Raw genomic sequence first — 15,781 nt, 5'->3', positions numbered from 1 at the left:
ACGGGTACAAGCGGCCGAAATGAGTTTGGGTCTCTCCCTTAGAGATAGGGTGAGAAGCTCTGCCATCCGGGAGGAACTCAAAGTAAAGCCGCTGCTCCTCCACGTCAAGAGGAGCCAGATGAAGCAGTTCTGGCATCTGGTCAGGATGCCACCCTAACGCCTCTCTAGGGAGGTGTTTCGGGCATGTCCGACCGGTAGGAGGCCACGGGGAAGACCCAGGACACGTTGGGAAGGCTATGTCTCCCGGCTGGCCTGGGAACGCCTCGGGATTCCCCGAGAAGAGTTGGACTAAGTGGCTGGGGAGAGGATCGTCTGGGCCTCCCTGCTTAAGCTGCTGCCACTGCGACCCGACCTCGATAAGCGGAAGAAGATGGATGGATGGGGTGTCCGGTCTTTAGGACGCACGAGTCTCTGTCTCAGGGTGACGCTGTGTAAACATTCTTCTGAGAAAATCACAAGTATCTACTGTACCAACGATGCATTCATATTAAAAGCATTTTTATTTCCCTAAGCCACATGTATCCAGTGTGTAGCCACTACCTGGTGTGTGTCCTAAAAGCACTTCAGTGGACGTGAAAACGACTACAACAAAAACAAAGCAATTTTACGGCTGAATAACCGAAAAAACATGATCCTACGACTTGATTTCTGTCTTACTGAAGACAATCTTTTCAGCGCATTTACTGATCCTGAAGTCGGCGTCTTCTCCCGACATGCGTCCCGTCTCCGTCTTCCATGCACGCGGCGAGGAAGTCGCGACATTTGCACATGTAACGCTCCGGGAACTCCCGAAGGTGACTCACATGCGCGCTGGAGACAAAATCGTACAAGTCCACCGGAACACCTTTCGAACGGAGCGCGTCCACAAAGAGCCGGACGTCGCTCGGCCTGATCACCTGATCGGCGCCGGAGTACAGGAAGAAATGGGGCCAGGCGGGCGGCCGCTCTCGAACGGCGTCGTAGTGGTTCTTGTGCACGTACTTGGTCAGCGGGTATAACACGACTCGCAAGAGGAAAACAGTCGCCGCGAAGAGCGCCAGCAGGAGGTACTTCAAAACGGGACTTACTTTGGGCCCCAGTGTGGCGGTCAGCGCCCGCACGGCCCCCGGCACGTTGGCGCTCCCGGGGGCGCTGTCCACAATGGCCCCGGCGACACTCAGCGAGCTAAACTGTTGTTCCTTGCGTAAAAGCTCTTGAATATATCTGTACAGCATGAAGCCGCCGTTACTAAACACGTGAAAGAAAATAGGACTGTGTTCCACCTCGTAGTCATAGAGCATCTCCAGCAACTTGAGGGCGGAATGTTTAAGTTCTTTGTAGCCCAACGACTCCGAGATGAAGACGGTCTTGAGAGGAGCCGTGTAGCGGATGGTGACACATCCCTGTTGACAAAAAAGAACAAGATCAGACGCAAGCTACACTATGTTGCCAAAAGCATTTGGCCACCCATCCAAATGTTGAGAATCAGGTGTCCTAATCACTTGGGCCTTTTCCGGAGTGATGAATCACACTTTTCCATCTGGCAATCGGGTGGACCAGTCTGGGTTTGGAGGTTGCATTGTGCCGAGTGTGAAAATTGGTTTAGGAGGAATTATGGTGCGGGGTTGTTTTTCAGGAGTTAGTTCCAGTGAAAGGACCTTTAAATGCTCCACGAAACCAAAACATTTTGGACAATTCCATGCTCCCAACCTTGTGGGAACAGTTTGGAGCGGGCCCTTTCCTCTTCCAACATGACTGTGCACAAGTGCACAAAGCAAGGTCCATAAAGACATGGATGACAGAGTCAGGTGTGGATGGACTTGACTGGCCTGCACAGAGTCCTGACCTGAACCCAATAGAAGACCTTTGGGATGAATTAGAGAGGAGACTGAGAGCCAGGCCTTCTCCACCAACACCAGTGTGTGACCTCACCAATGTCTACGTACAATGTGTTATATTATCACTTTTATGCAGGAATTCGTTGTATAAATTTGCTTCCGCATCTGTTCCTGACACACCCGTTTTGGGGCCGGCTGCTCTGAAATTAAACCCCGCCCACTCTGCTTTGTTACTGGTCTGAGCTGCTGTGACGTCGATTACCCTAATACAGGGGTGCCCATTACGTCGATCGCGAGCTACCAGTCGACCGCGGGGGGTGTGTCAGTCGATCTCCAGCCAGGCTTTTAAAAAAAATAGACCTAAATATGAGTGATCATCAATCTTCACCAAGACGTCACTTAAATGAAATTCACGGTACCGGAGGGTCTTGTGAGATGACGCTGGCTGCTGCAAGATACTTATTCTGAAAATATGACAGATAGGAAGGCGAGAAACACTTTTTATTTCAACAGACTCTCGCGCCGTACCTTCCGTCAAAACTCTAAAGGCCGACTGCACATTTCCTATCTTCACAATAAAAGCCCTGCTTCATGCTGCCTGCGCTAACTAAATACAGAGTCTCGGAAAACTGGCGTGCACAAGCGATCCCTCAGAAAGCCGGCGTGCACAAGTCCGAGACTCTTATTTTGTTAGCGCAGGCAGCATGAAGCAGGGCTTTTATTGTGAAGATAGGAAATGTGCAGTCGGCCTTTAGAGTTTTGACGGAAGGGACGGCGCGGAAGTCTGTTGAAATAAAAAGTGTTTCTCGCCTTCCTATCTGTCATTTTTTCACAATAATGAACTGGCAGCAGCCAGCGTCATCTCACAAGACCCTCGGGTGCCGTGAATGTCAATCAAGCAAGCTACGGAATTTGCCGCCAATGTTTTTCTTGTAAAGTGTATGGAAGCTGGATGAATTAGATGCCAAAAACCAACCACTTTCATGTGGTATTGTACAGAAAGCACAACTTTTTTTCTCCTCCATTTGAAAATGTGGGCGTTATCATCATTACTGTCTGATTCCAATCAATGCAAGTCATCAGAATCAGGTAATACACCAACTTATATTTTTGTATTCGTGAAAGAAAGACATCTATATGTGTTACACATGCTTGTATTATCATTGAACACATTTAACTTGTTTATAAAAATGTCTCTTCCATAAATAAATAAATATAAATGATATATATAAATGAGGTAGATCCCCTCGAGTTGGTCAATTGAAAAGTAGCTCGCCTGCAGAAAAAGTGTGGGCACCCCTGCCCTAATAACTCTAAGACCACCCGAGAAGCGCAGATATCAAACACCAAAATACTTCCTATAGTTCAAGACTGACGGTCATTTACAAACAACACTGCATGTCATAATGGCAAATATTGTGTTGATGTTAAAGGTCTAAAAAAAATTATGAAGAACGTCCAGGGGGCCGGGTTGAAGATCTTAATAGGCCGTGGGCCGTATTTTTGCCCAGGTCTGAGGTAAAGTCATAGAGAAGTTTCTTAAGCACAAAAAATATGACTACAGTTGTGCATTGTATTTTCATTTGCACTTGTGTCGAAAGATTATTTAAGTACCATATATATATATATATATATATATATATATATATATATATATATATATATATATATATATATATATATATATAATATATATATATATATATATATTAGGGCTGTGAATCTTTGGGTGTCCCACGATTCGATTCAATATCGATTCTTGGGGTCACGATTCGATAATATATCGATTTTTCGATTCGATTCGATTCTCGATTCAAAAACGATATTTTTCCAATTCAAAAGGATTGTGTATTCATTCAATACATAGATTCCAGCAGGTTCTACCCCAGTCTGCTGACATGCTAGCAGAGTAGTAGATTTTTGCAAAAAAAAAAAGCTTTTATAATTGTAAAGGACAATGTTTTATCAACTGATTGCAATAATGTAAATTTGTTTTAACTATTAACCGAACCAAAAATATGACTTATTTTATCTTTGTGAAAACATTGGACACAGTGTGTTGTCCAGCTTATGAGATGCCATGCAAGTGTAAGCCACTGTGACACTATTGTTCTTTTTTATTATTTTTATAAACGTCTTAATGATAATGTCAATGAGGGATTTTTAATCACTGCTATGCTGAAATTATAACTAATATTGATACTGTTGTTGATAATATTCATTTTTGTTTCATTACTTTTGGTTTGTTCTGTGTGGTGTTTGTGTCTCCTCTCGATTTCTCTGTTTATTGCAGTTCTGAGTGTTGCTGGGTCAGGTTTGGTTTTGGAATTGGATTACATTGTTATGGTATTGTTGTGTAGTGGTTTGTTGGATTGATTAAAAAGAAAAGAAAAATTTAAAAAATAAATAGATTTTTTTTAAAACGAGAATCGATTCTGAATCGTGAGAATCGGGTTGGGGAGGAGACCCTGCCCCAAGTGGAGGAGTTCAAGTACCTAGGAGTCTTGTTCACGAGTGGTGGAAGAGTGGATCGTGAGATCGACATGCGGATCGGTGCGGCGTCTTCAGTAATGCGGACGTTGTACCGATCCGTTGTGGTGAAGAAGGAGCTGAGCCGGAAGGCAAAGCTCTCAATTTACCGGTCGATCTACGTTCCCATCCTCACCTATGGTCATGAGCTTTGGGTCATGACCGAAAGGATAAGATCACGGGTACAAGCGGCCCAAATGAGTTTGGGTCTCTCCCTTAGAGATAGGGTGAGAAGCTCTGCCATCCGGGAGGAACTCAAAGTAAAGCCGCTGCTCCTCCACATGGAGAGGAGCCAGATGAGGTGGTTCGGGCATCTGGTCAGGATGCCACCCGAACGCCTCCCTAGGGAGGTGTTTAGGGCACGTCCAACCGGTAGGCCACGGGGAAGACCCAGGACACGTTGGGAAGACTATGTCTCCCGGCTGGCCTGGGAACGCCTCGGGATCCCCCGGGAAGAGCTAGACGAAGTGGCTGGGGAAAGGGAAGTCTGGGTTTCCCTGCTTAGGCTGTTGCCCCCGCGACCTGACCTCGGATAAGCGGATAAAGATGGATGGATTCTGAATCGTACAACGTAAACGATTCGATTTGTATTTGAATCGATTTTTTCCCACACCCCTAATATACATATATACTTCCTTGAACTATAGGAAGTATTTTGATGTTTGATATCTGCGCTTCTCGGGTGTTCTAGGAGTTATTAGGGTAGTCTACGTCACAGCAGCTCAGACCAGGAACAAAACAGAGTGGGCTATGTGTCTACATTCAAACATTCTTCTTCACACTGCACTCATATATGCTACTTTGAAACTTTCATGCAGAGAGGGAGATCACAACTAAGTCAATCGACCAAAAGTGTATTTATTAAAGTTATTAAGCATTCAAGTCATTCCCAAAACATAAAGTGCAGGATTGTCAGACACATTTTAAGTGTCAAATAAAAATGAGCTGCATAATAGGAAATCAAATAGTATTCATCCTTCACTATGTGGTATGTTACTATGGCAGGGGCGCTCACACTTTTTCTGCAGGCGAGCTACTTTTCAATTGACCAAGTCGAGGAGATCTACCTCATTCCTATTTATAATTTATATTTATTTATTTATGAAAGAGACATTTTTGTTAACAAGTTAATGGTGTTTAATGATAATACAAGCATGTTTAACACACATAGATTCATTTATTTCATGAAGACAAGAATATAAGTTGGTGTTATACCTGATTCTGATGATTTGCATTGATTGGAATCAGACAGTAATGATGATAACGTCCACATTTTCAAATGGAGGAAAAAAAAGTCCTCCTTTCTGTCCAATACCACATGAAAGTGGTTGGATTTGGCATCTCATTTGTCCAACTTGCATACTCCTTTTTAAACACTTTGTTATGAGAGTAGCATATGTGTGTGGCCCTTTACTGTCTGGCAGCAGGTGAGTGACGTCAGTGAGTGTGCGGGTGGGCAAGCAAGTGAGAAAGCGGTCGCTGAGGGCGGAGGGAGAAATACATTGGCATCAAACTCCATAGCTTGCTAGCTTGTGCACGCTAGCTTTCTGAGACTCTTATTTTGTTAGCACAGGCAGGATGAAACAGGTCTTTTATGGTGAAGACAGGAACTGTGCAGTCGGTCTTTAGAGTTTTGACAGTAGGTACGGAGTCTCTAGAAATAAAATGCGTTTCTCTGCATCCGCCCTGTTAGTGATTTTTTTCTTAAATATGAGCTCGCAGCAGCCAGCGTCATCTCACAAGCTCCTCGGGTGCCGAGAATGTCAAACAACTGACGAAAGTGAAGTCTTGGTATGATTGATGATTGCTCATTTTTATGTCTATTTTTTAATGTCTGGCTTGAGATCGACTGACACACCCTCCGAGATCGACCAGTCGATCGCCATCGACGTAATGCCCACCCCTGTACTATGGTTATGAAATTCTCTTTATTCTCTAGCGAGTGACTTTTCAAATGATGCTACATATTAGCAGTAATGCTACTTTTTATAGCAACGCTTGTGCCCCACACTTGACAAATTACGCTTGTCTGTTCAACATTTTCCCACTTGAAGCCAAACCACCGCCAGACTATGGAACAATGCTGTTTTAATTGGGAATTAAGTCTTCCTTCATTTATTAGCAGATCCCCACCTACTTTCTCTTGTACGACTAATATAGCAGCTAATGTAGCCCAGTCTGCACCTCTCTGCTCTGCGAAGGAGTGTACATATGTTACGTATGACGTGACAGTATGTGACTTATTAAGAATGTGCGCCTGCTTGTCCGTGAGAAGGAGAGACCGGAAAGAGTGAGAAAAGCCTGCAGTGTAGCTCGCAGCTAAAAGCAACTGCGTGAGAACGTATACTCGAATATTACGATATAGTTATTTACTATATCGCACGGAGACAAACCCGCAATTAGGGATGTCCCGATACAACTTTTTCACTTCCGATACGATACCGATATTGTAGCCTTGAGTATTTGCCGATACCGATATCAATACGATACGATATAGGCACGAATCATACATATATTTATTCCTTATTTTGTTTTGTATAATGTTAGAAAAGGCTTGATAAAGTGATGTTACTGTTACTGATGTTGTAGTGTTAAAACAGAAAACAATAGTCAGCAAGAGTAGGTATAGGAAAAACTGACCCATTTATTATTAGCCAAGTGGTTACATAAATTTTAACCTTCAACATAAGAGTATTACCTCAACAAATCCAATAAAAACAAAATGTTATATTTAAAGTGCAAAATAACTATTAATACCAACATAATTATAAAATTGAAAAGAATAAATTAAAAATAAATTAGAAGACCCTGAAAAATAACCTAAATAAATCCAATAAAAAAAAACAAAAAACGTTTTAAAGTGCAAACAATTCAAGTTCACTTCAGTTATTTTTTTACTGTCAGCATATGTTGGAAACAACTGTGGGCAGGGACAAAAACCACAAAAACAACACAATATTGTCCACTGTCCAACTGCTCCAAATTAAGAGTTCACAGCTCCAGTTTCACTGACTGACTATGCCCAAAACAATGTAGTAATTACTCTTAGTCTTCACTGAAGAATAGTGTAAACACAAACATATCACTCTAATAACAAGAGCATAAAACTAATAATAATCAGTCAGTGCTGACTACCCTTACTACTCCTCCTCCTCCTTCTCCACTTTCTGCAGTCCGAGCATAATGTGGAGATTTTTTTTTAAGAAGATAAGCATTTCGGCATGCTGTGAGTTAAAATACTTCCACACAGCCGACATCACTATACTTTGCTGAGCAAACGCGTTGTCGTTGTTGTGATCACGTGGGCTGTGCGTGCTGGATCAGAGACGCTCTTTTTCCGCGGCCGCCACCAACGTTAATTAAGGGGCATTGCCGCCACCTACAATGTTGGAGTGTGATCAAACCAGTCACCTATTATAGAAGTGCTGCAGCGGCAAATGGACAGCTTATATCGGAGTTTTTAGATACAGTCCGCTAAAATCCGATATTCACTTTTTTGGCTAATATCGGACCGATTTCCGATATCAATATCGGATCGGGACATCAGGAGTCAGCAACCTTTTTGAAAGCAAGAGCTACTTCTTGGGTACTGATTAAGGCCAAGGGCTACCAGTTTGATACACACTTAAATAAATTGCCAGAAATAGCCAATTTGCTCAATTTACCTTTGATAAATAAATCTATATATATATTAAAAAAATGGGTATTTCTGTCCGTCGTTCTGTCGTACATTTTTTTTCCTTTTACGGAAGGTTCTTTGTAGAGAATAAATGATGAAAAAACACTTAATTGAACTTTTTAAAAGAGGAGAAAACAAGAAAAACATGGAAATTAAATTTTGAAACATAGTTTAGCTTCAATTTCGACTGTTTAAAATTCAAAATTCAACCGAAAAAAATGAAAAGAAAAACTAGCTAATTCGAATCTTTTTGAAAAAATTTAAAAAAGAACTTATGGAACATCATTAGTCATTTTTCCTGATTAAGATTAATTTTAAAATTTTGATGACATGTTTTAAATAGGTTAAAATACAATCTGCACTTTGTTAGAATATATAACACATTGGGCCAAGCTATATTTCTAACAAAGACAAATCGTTATTTCTTATAGATTTTCCAAAACAAAAATTTTAAATGAAATTCAAAAGACTTTAAATTTGAATCTACAAATTTTCTAGATTTGCCAGAATAATTTTTTTAAATTTTAATCATAGTAAGTTTGAAGAAATATTTCACAAACATTCTTCGTCGAAAAAACAGAAGCTAAAATGAAGAATTAAATTCGAAAAAATTTATTTTTCTTTACAATAAAAAAAATCTATTCACTTGAAATTTGTTTTAAATTGTCAGGAAAGAAGAGGAAGGAATTTAAAAGTTAAAAAGGTTTAAAAATACTAAAATCATTTTTAAGGTTGTATTTTTTCTCTAAAATTGTCTTTCTGAAAGTTATAAGAAGCAAAGTAAAAAAATAAATGAATTTATTTCAACAAGTGAAGACCAAGTCTTTAAAATATTTTCTTGGATTTTCAAATTCTATTTGAGTTTTGTCTCTCTTAGAATTAAAAATGTCAAGCAAAGCGAGACCAGCTTGCTAGTAAATAAATACTATTCAGGACAGGGGTGCCCATTAGGTCGATCGCGAGCTACCAGTCGACCGCGGGGGGTGTGTCAGTCGATCTCGAGCCAGGCTTTTTAAAAAAATAGACCTAAAAATGAGTGATCATCAATCTTCACCAAGACGTCACTTAAATGACATTCACGGTACCGGAGGGTCTTGTGAGATGACGCTGGCTGCTGCAAGATCATCTCGCGCCGTACCTTCCGTCAAAACTCTAAAGGCTGACTGCACATTTCCTATCTTCACAATAAAAGCCCTGCTTCATGCTGCCTGCGCTAACTAAATACAGAGTCTCGGAAAACTGGCGTGCACAAGCGATCCCTCAGAAAGCTGACGTGCACATCACTTGTGCACGCCAGCTTTCCGAGACTCTTATTTTGTTAGCGCAGGCAGCATGAAGCAGGGCTTTTATTGTGAAGATAGGAAATGTGCAGTCGGCCTTTAGAGTTTTGACGGAAGGGACGGCGCAAAAGTCTGTTGAAATAAAAAGTGTTTCTCGCCTTCCTCTCTGTCATTTTTTCATAATAATGAACTGGCAGCAGCCAGCGTCATCTCACAAGACCCTCGGGTGCCGTGAATGTCAATCAAGCAAGCTACGGAATTTGCCGCCAATGTTTTTCTTGTAAAGTGTATGGAAGCTGGATGAATTAGATGCCAAAAACCAACCACTTTCATGTGGTATTGTACAGAAAGGACAACTTTTTTTCTCCTCCATTTGAAAATGTGGGCGTTATCATCATTACTGTCTGATTCCAATCAATGCAAGTCATCAGAATCAGGTAATACACCAACTTATATTCTTGTCTTTGTGAAAGAAAGACATCTATATGTGTTACACATGCTTGTATTATCATTAAACACATTTAACTTGTTTACAAAAATGTCTCTTTCATAAATAAATAAATATAAATGATATATATAAATGAGGTAGATCCCCTCGAGTTGGTCAATTGAAAAGTAGCTCGCCTGCAGAAAAAGTGTGGGCACCCCTGATTTAGGAAATAGAGGCAGCTCACTGGTTAGTGCTGCTATTTGAGCTATTTTTAGAACGGCAGGGGCGTCGCCAGACATATTTCACTGGGGCACGTGCCCCACTGTTGATCTGCACTGCCCCAGTAAAAATTTCACCAATAAAAAAAACGCTTCAGAGTTTTAAGTCTACATAACAGACAACAGCGCACATACTACCTAGTATGGTAATTGTTTGCTACTGTATTCACTCCACTAAACAATGAGCACATGGCTAATTTATATGGTAATTTATTCACGTGTGGATCTAGACTTCTGTTGAAAGAGAGAAAGAGAGGATGAGAATCACTGCTGAGGTAGGTAACGTTAGCCAACAACAATTTGTTAATTACAATATTTTGATTTTGATTTGACTCAAATTGTAACTCCTAGATGGATTTAAGAAAGTTATTGGCCCGCAGCAGAGAAGAAGCAGCAGGAATGAGAGATGTAAGTGAAGTCCTAGCTAGCTAGGCAACATCATTGTCTTAAGTTGATGCTAAGTTAGCTAACGTTATTCCTTGTATCAAGACAAACATATTCATTTGCTGTACGAGCTGTCGGGGGAATTTCCAATGAACATGAAACATCATGTTGGTTATTGTCTGCTGCTTCTGCATCAATGATGATTTGGAGTCAGCATGTGTGAGTCAAATGCTTTATCTTCAGGAAGAAAAACATTTTTCCATATCATCAAGTCGTGAGCCACATTTTTAAATCATTCAAGTTTATTTGACAGAAAAATAGCACAGTAGACTTGTCTTGTTAATCGCTAAAATAATCTTGTTTTGTCAGCAGAAAAATGGCTACAGCTGTAGCATCTTTTGTTTCCAGAAAAAAATAGTAACATTTCTGTATTTGTTTTCAGAAAGATGGCTGAAAATATCGGGTTTTGTTGCCCCATTTAGATTTTTAAAAAATATATTTCCATGTCTGTCCTGAGTCCTCCTCCAACTTGTTAGTCGCTTTGCCTTTTGATAAAATACTCAAATAGTCACTAGAAAAATGGCTAAAAATATCTGGTTTTGTTGCCACAATTTGATTTTTTTCCTCCCTAAACTTTTTTTTTTCCATGCACACATGTGACTGAAAATGACACACAATCCACTTTTATGTCCAGTTGGGAACCAGTGGTCAACTGTATAACAGTTACTGTAATATTTCCATGTCTGTCCAGAGTGATTGACCACTTTGCAAAAATGAAAAGGAGACGTTACACTTTACTTCTCAGAAAATGATTCCCTGAACAGACACACAACAGTTGTTCATTTATTCTACTACTGTGGCTTTATTGTTTTGTGTATATTTGATAGTTTTGTGTATCTGAAATAGGATTTGCCACATTGCCATAAATGGAAATTAAATAATATAAAAGAACCCAGAGATGTAGGGGTGCTTTATTTTTTGTTTTACTTTTGTAGGTGTTAAATTTGCAGATGATTACTGCAAATAAATATTTCAAAAAGATTCATTGGTCTTCCTTTTTGCTTTTACCAGCAGCAGTTTAGAAGTCTGGAGTAAAAAAGTGCACAAGTAGGTCAAAGGTCTCACCTTAAAACTCATTTGTATACTCTAGCCTTTAAATAGACTCCCTTTTTAGACCAGTTGATCTGCCGTTTCTTTTCTTTTTCTCCTATGTCCCACTCTCCCTTGTGGAGGGGGTCCGGTCCGATCCGGTGGCCATGTACTGCTTGCCTGTGTATCGGCTGGGGACATTTCTGCGCTGCTGATCCGCCTCCGCTTGGGATGGTTTCCTGCTGGCTCCGCTGTGAACGGGACTCTCGCTGCTGTGTCGGATCCGCTTTGGACTGGACTCTCGCGACTGTGTTGGATCCATTATGGATTGAACTTTCACAGTATCATGTTAGACCCGCTCGACATCCATTGCTTTCCTCCTCTCCAAGGTTCTCATAGTCATCATTGTCACCGGCGTCCCACTGGGTGTGAGTTTTCCTTGCCCTTATGTGGGCCTACCGAGGATGTCGTAGTGGTTTGTGCAGCCCTTTGAGACACTAGTGATTTAGGGCTATATAAGTAAACATTGATTGATTGAAATGCATGAGTTAATTTCAGGTGGTTCATCAAAGATCCATACAACATCATCTGATATGATTTCATAGTTTAAAGCACCATTTATGTATTTTTTATGATAAGTGCTAAAAATATTTGCACGCTCACATGAATTATTTGTGCCCCAGTACAGTATTAGGTCTAGTGACGCCCCTGCCTTACGGGCTACCTGATGCCCTGTCGTCCAGTATATATATCGATATATCGCCCAGCCCTACAAGGAAACACCGGCTTTGTTTGTGTTGCTAAAGGCGGCCGCAATACACTGCTTCCCACTTACATCTTTCTTCTTTGATGTCTCCATTATTCATTGAACAAATTGCAAAACATTCAGCAACACAGTTGTCCAGAATACTGTGGAATTATGCGATTAAAGCATAATGGATCGGGCTGGAAGAACATGTCCGCTACAACCAGTGACGTCACGTGCACACGTCATCACATGCGTCATCATATCACGAAGTTTTCAACAGGATACTTCGCGGGAAATTTAGAATTGTAATGTATCACTTTGACAGTACTATGATGTTATTATTATTAAAAAAAAAAAAAAAGAATTGTACCTGCTTGTTGTAGATGGAGCTGTACTTGCTGAGGTGTTTGTCCCTGCAGCCTGCCCAGCCCAGCAAGATCACCACCGGCGCCTTCCTCCCCCGCCACTGTGCCTCTGGCGAGAAGACAAAAACACAACATGAGTTTATTTCTCGTGAATTAATGAAGAATGTCAAACAAAGTGTCGGCTATCATTAGCACGCCATGCTAGCGGCGTGGCGCCCACCTGACAGTTCCGCATCCGGAAACACGATATTGTAGTCAATGTCGTCGTCCGCCATTTCAACGCGCTAAAAACAACGTCGTGGGTTTTTTTTTAAGCCATAAATAAAATAATAAATTACCACAGCGCGGGGTGTTAAGGGAGTGAAATTTAAAGAAAAGTGGAGGACAGGTCGACGTTCTAACCGGAAGTGACCATCTCTCTCACTCTTCCCGCCATTTGCGCCGTGTTGACACTGCAATGCTGCCCCCTGCAGGATAGGAGAGTCAACAACAACAACAATAATAATAAGAATCATAATAATGATAATAATAATAATAATAATAATCCATCCATTCTACCGCTGATTCCCTTTGGGATAATAATAACATTAATATAATAATATATTAAAATAATAATATTAATATAATACTATTATTCTTTGGCCTTTCACACTATGTGAGTTGTGTGGTCCTCTGTTGTCCTTTGTGTTTTTTAGTACAATTTGATTTCTATTTTACTGTTTCAATTTCTTTTACCCTTTAAAATTGTTTTTAATCATATTTATTTTTATATTTTTTTTCCATCCATTTTCTACCGCTTATCCCCTTTCAGGGTGGCGGGGGGCGCTGGCGCCTATCTCAGCTACAATCGGGCGGAAGGCAGGGTACACCCTGGACAACTCGCCACCTCATCGCAGGGCCAACACAGATAGACAGACAACATTCACACACTAGGGCCAATTTTTTTTATATTTGTTTATTTATTGTTTTTATTCAGTCATTGGGGGAGCGTAATATTGTTTTTAATATTGTTTTTAACATGGCTGTGCAGCACTTTGGAAACGTTTTTTTGTTGTTGAAATGTGCTATATGAATAAAGTGGATTGGATAATAATAATAACAATAATAATAATAATAATAAAAATAATATTAGATGTTGTTTGTAAAAGCGCTTTACATTGAGCAAACAACCTCAAAGTGCTACAATGCACTTAAAAAACAAAAACAAAAAAAAAACAAAGCTAAAACCACAAATAACTGCCCCCAACAGGAAAAATAAATAATAAAAAATAAAAATAAAAATAAAAAAAGTGATGTTAAAGTACCAATGATAATCACACACACACTAGGAGGTGAGGGGAGCAGTGAGCGGCAGAGTCAATAATAACAATAATAATCAATCAATCAATCAATCAATGTTTACTTATATAGCCCTAAATCACTAGTGTCTCAAAGGACTGCACAAACCACCACGACATCCTCGGTAGGCCCACATAAGGGCAAGGAAAACTCACACCCAGTGGGACGTCGGTGACAATGATGACTATGAGAACCTTGGAGAGGAGGAAAGCAACGGATGTCGAGCGGGTCTAACATGATACTGTGAAAGTTCAATCCATAATGGATCCAACACAGTCGCGAGAGTCCAGTCCAAAGCGGATCCGACACAGCAGCGAGAGTCCCGTTCACAGCGGAGCCAGCAGGAAACCATCCCAAGCGGAGGCGGATCAGCAGCATAATAATAATAGTATAATAGTAGCATAATAGTAGATTTTTATTTGTAAAAGCGCTTTACATTGCGCAAACATACTCAAAGTGCTACGGTGCATTTAAAAAAACAACGCTAAAACCACAAATAGTTGCCCCCAACAAGTAAAATAAATAGTAAAAAATGTATGTTAAAAGTTAGTCACACCCACTAAGTGTGGTGAAATGTGTCCTCTGCGTTTGACCCATCACCCTTGTTCACCCCCTGGGAGGTGAGGGGAGCAGTGAGCAGCAGCAGTGGCCACGCCCGGGAATCATTTATGGTGATTTAACCCCCCAATTCCAAGCCTTGATGCTGAGTGCCAAGCAGGGAGGTAATGGCTCCCATTTTTATAGTCTTTGGTATGACTCGGCCGGGGTTTGAACTCACAACCTACCGACACTCTAACCCATAGGCCAGTGAGTAGACTAATAGCTAAAAGTATCACACATATATCTAAAAAAAAAATACAAAAATGTAAAACCTTTTCTTTCTTTTCTTAGTTTATTTGGAACATGACATACATACAACATTATACATCAGTTACACAATACACAATACATCATGTCCGAAAAGGAGAAGAAAGAAGCAAAGCTTATTTAATCCTCGCCCTTTTCCACTTCAGAGCGCCCACAATATATACAATTATTCACTGACCTTCTTTACAGCAAAATAGCAAAATGACACCTATGAGTGAGTAACACAGCAGTTTTCTAACATGTACTTCATTATTTCAGTCATTATTAACATGCCTAGCATTAAAAGATTACAGTTGGTACAAAATGCGGCTGCTAGACTTTTGACAAGAACAAGAAAGTTTGATCACATTACGCCTGTACTGTATATACCTTTATATACATATATACATACATATATACCTATACTGTATATACCTTTATATACATATATACATACATATATACCTATACTGTATATACCTTTATATACATATATACATACATATATACCTATACTGTATATACCTTTATATACATATATACATACATATATACTGTATATACCTTTATATACATACATATATACCTATACTGTATATACCTTTATATACATATATACATACATATATACCTATACTGTATATACCTTTATATACATATATACATACATATACACCTATACTGGCTCACCTGCACTGGCTTCCTGTGCACTTAAGATGTGACTTTAAGGTTTTACTACTTACGTATAAAATACTACACGGTCTAGCTCCAGCCTATCTTGCCGATTGTATTGTACCATATGTCCCGGCAAGAAATCTGCCTTCAAAAGACTCCGGCTTATTAGTGATTCCTAGAGCCCAAAAAAAGTCTGCGGGCTATAGAGCGTTTTCCGTTCGGGCTCCAGTACTCTGGAATGCCCTCCCGGTAACAGTTGGAGATGCTACCTCAGTAGAAGCATTTAAGTCTCACCTTAAAACTCATCTGTATACTCTAGCCTT

At 40.3% G+C, this 15,781-nt stretch overlaps 1 protein-coding gene across 1 annotated transcript; it reads right to left on the bottom strand.

The window, feature by feature from the left end:
* Positions 1–481: 481 nt before the first annotated feature.
* Positions 482–13,047, bottom strand: LOC133545045 (transmembrane protein 53-like). The gene is made up of 3 exons (XM_061890344.1): positions 12,820–13,047; positions 12,605–12,708; positions 482–1,382 (listed from the first exon to the last, which is right to left on the bottom strand). Exons 1-3 carry the CDS (start codon positions 12,872–12,874, stop codon positions 681–683), a joined length of 861 nt encoding a protein of 286 aa, XP_061746328.1. The 5' UTR covers positions 12,875–13,047; the 3' UTR covers positions 482–680.
* Between the last annotated feature and the right edge of the window lie 2,734 nt (positions 13,048–15,781).

This window comes from Nerophis ophidion, linkage group LG28, assembly GCF_033978795.1.
Source record: "Nerophis ophidion isolate RoL-2023_Sa linkage group LG28, RoL_Noph_v1.0, whole genome shotgun sequence".
NCBI classification, from domain to species: Eukaryota; Metazoa; Chordata; class Actinopteri; order Syngnathiformes; family Syngnathidae; genus Nerophis; species Nerophis ophidion.
The sequence above is the reverse complement of the archived record's forward strand: the minus strand, read 5'-3'. Positions and strand labels throughout refer to the sequence as shown.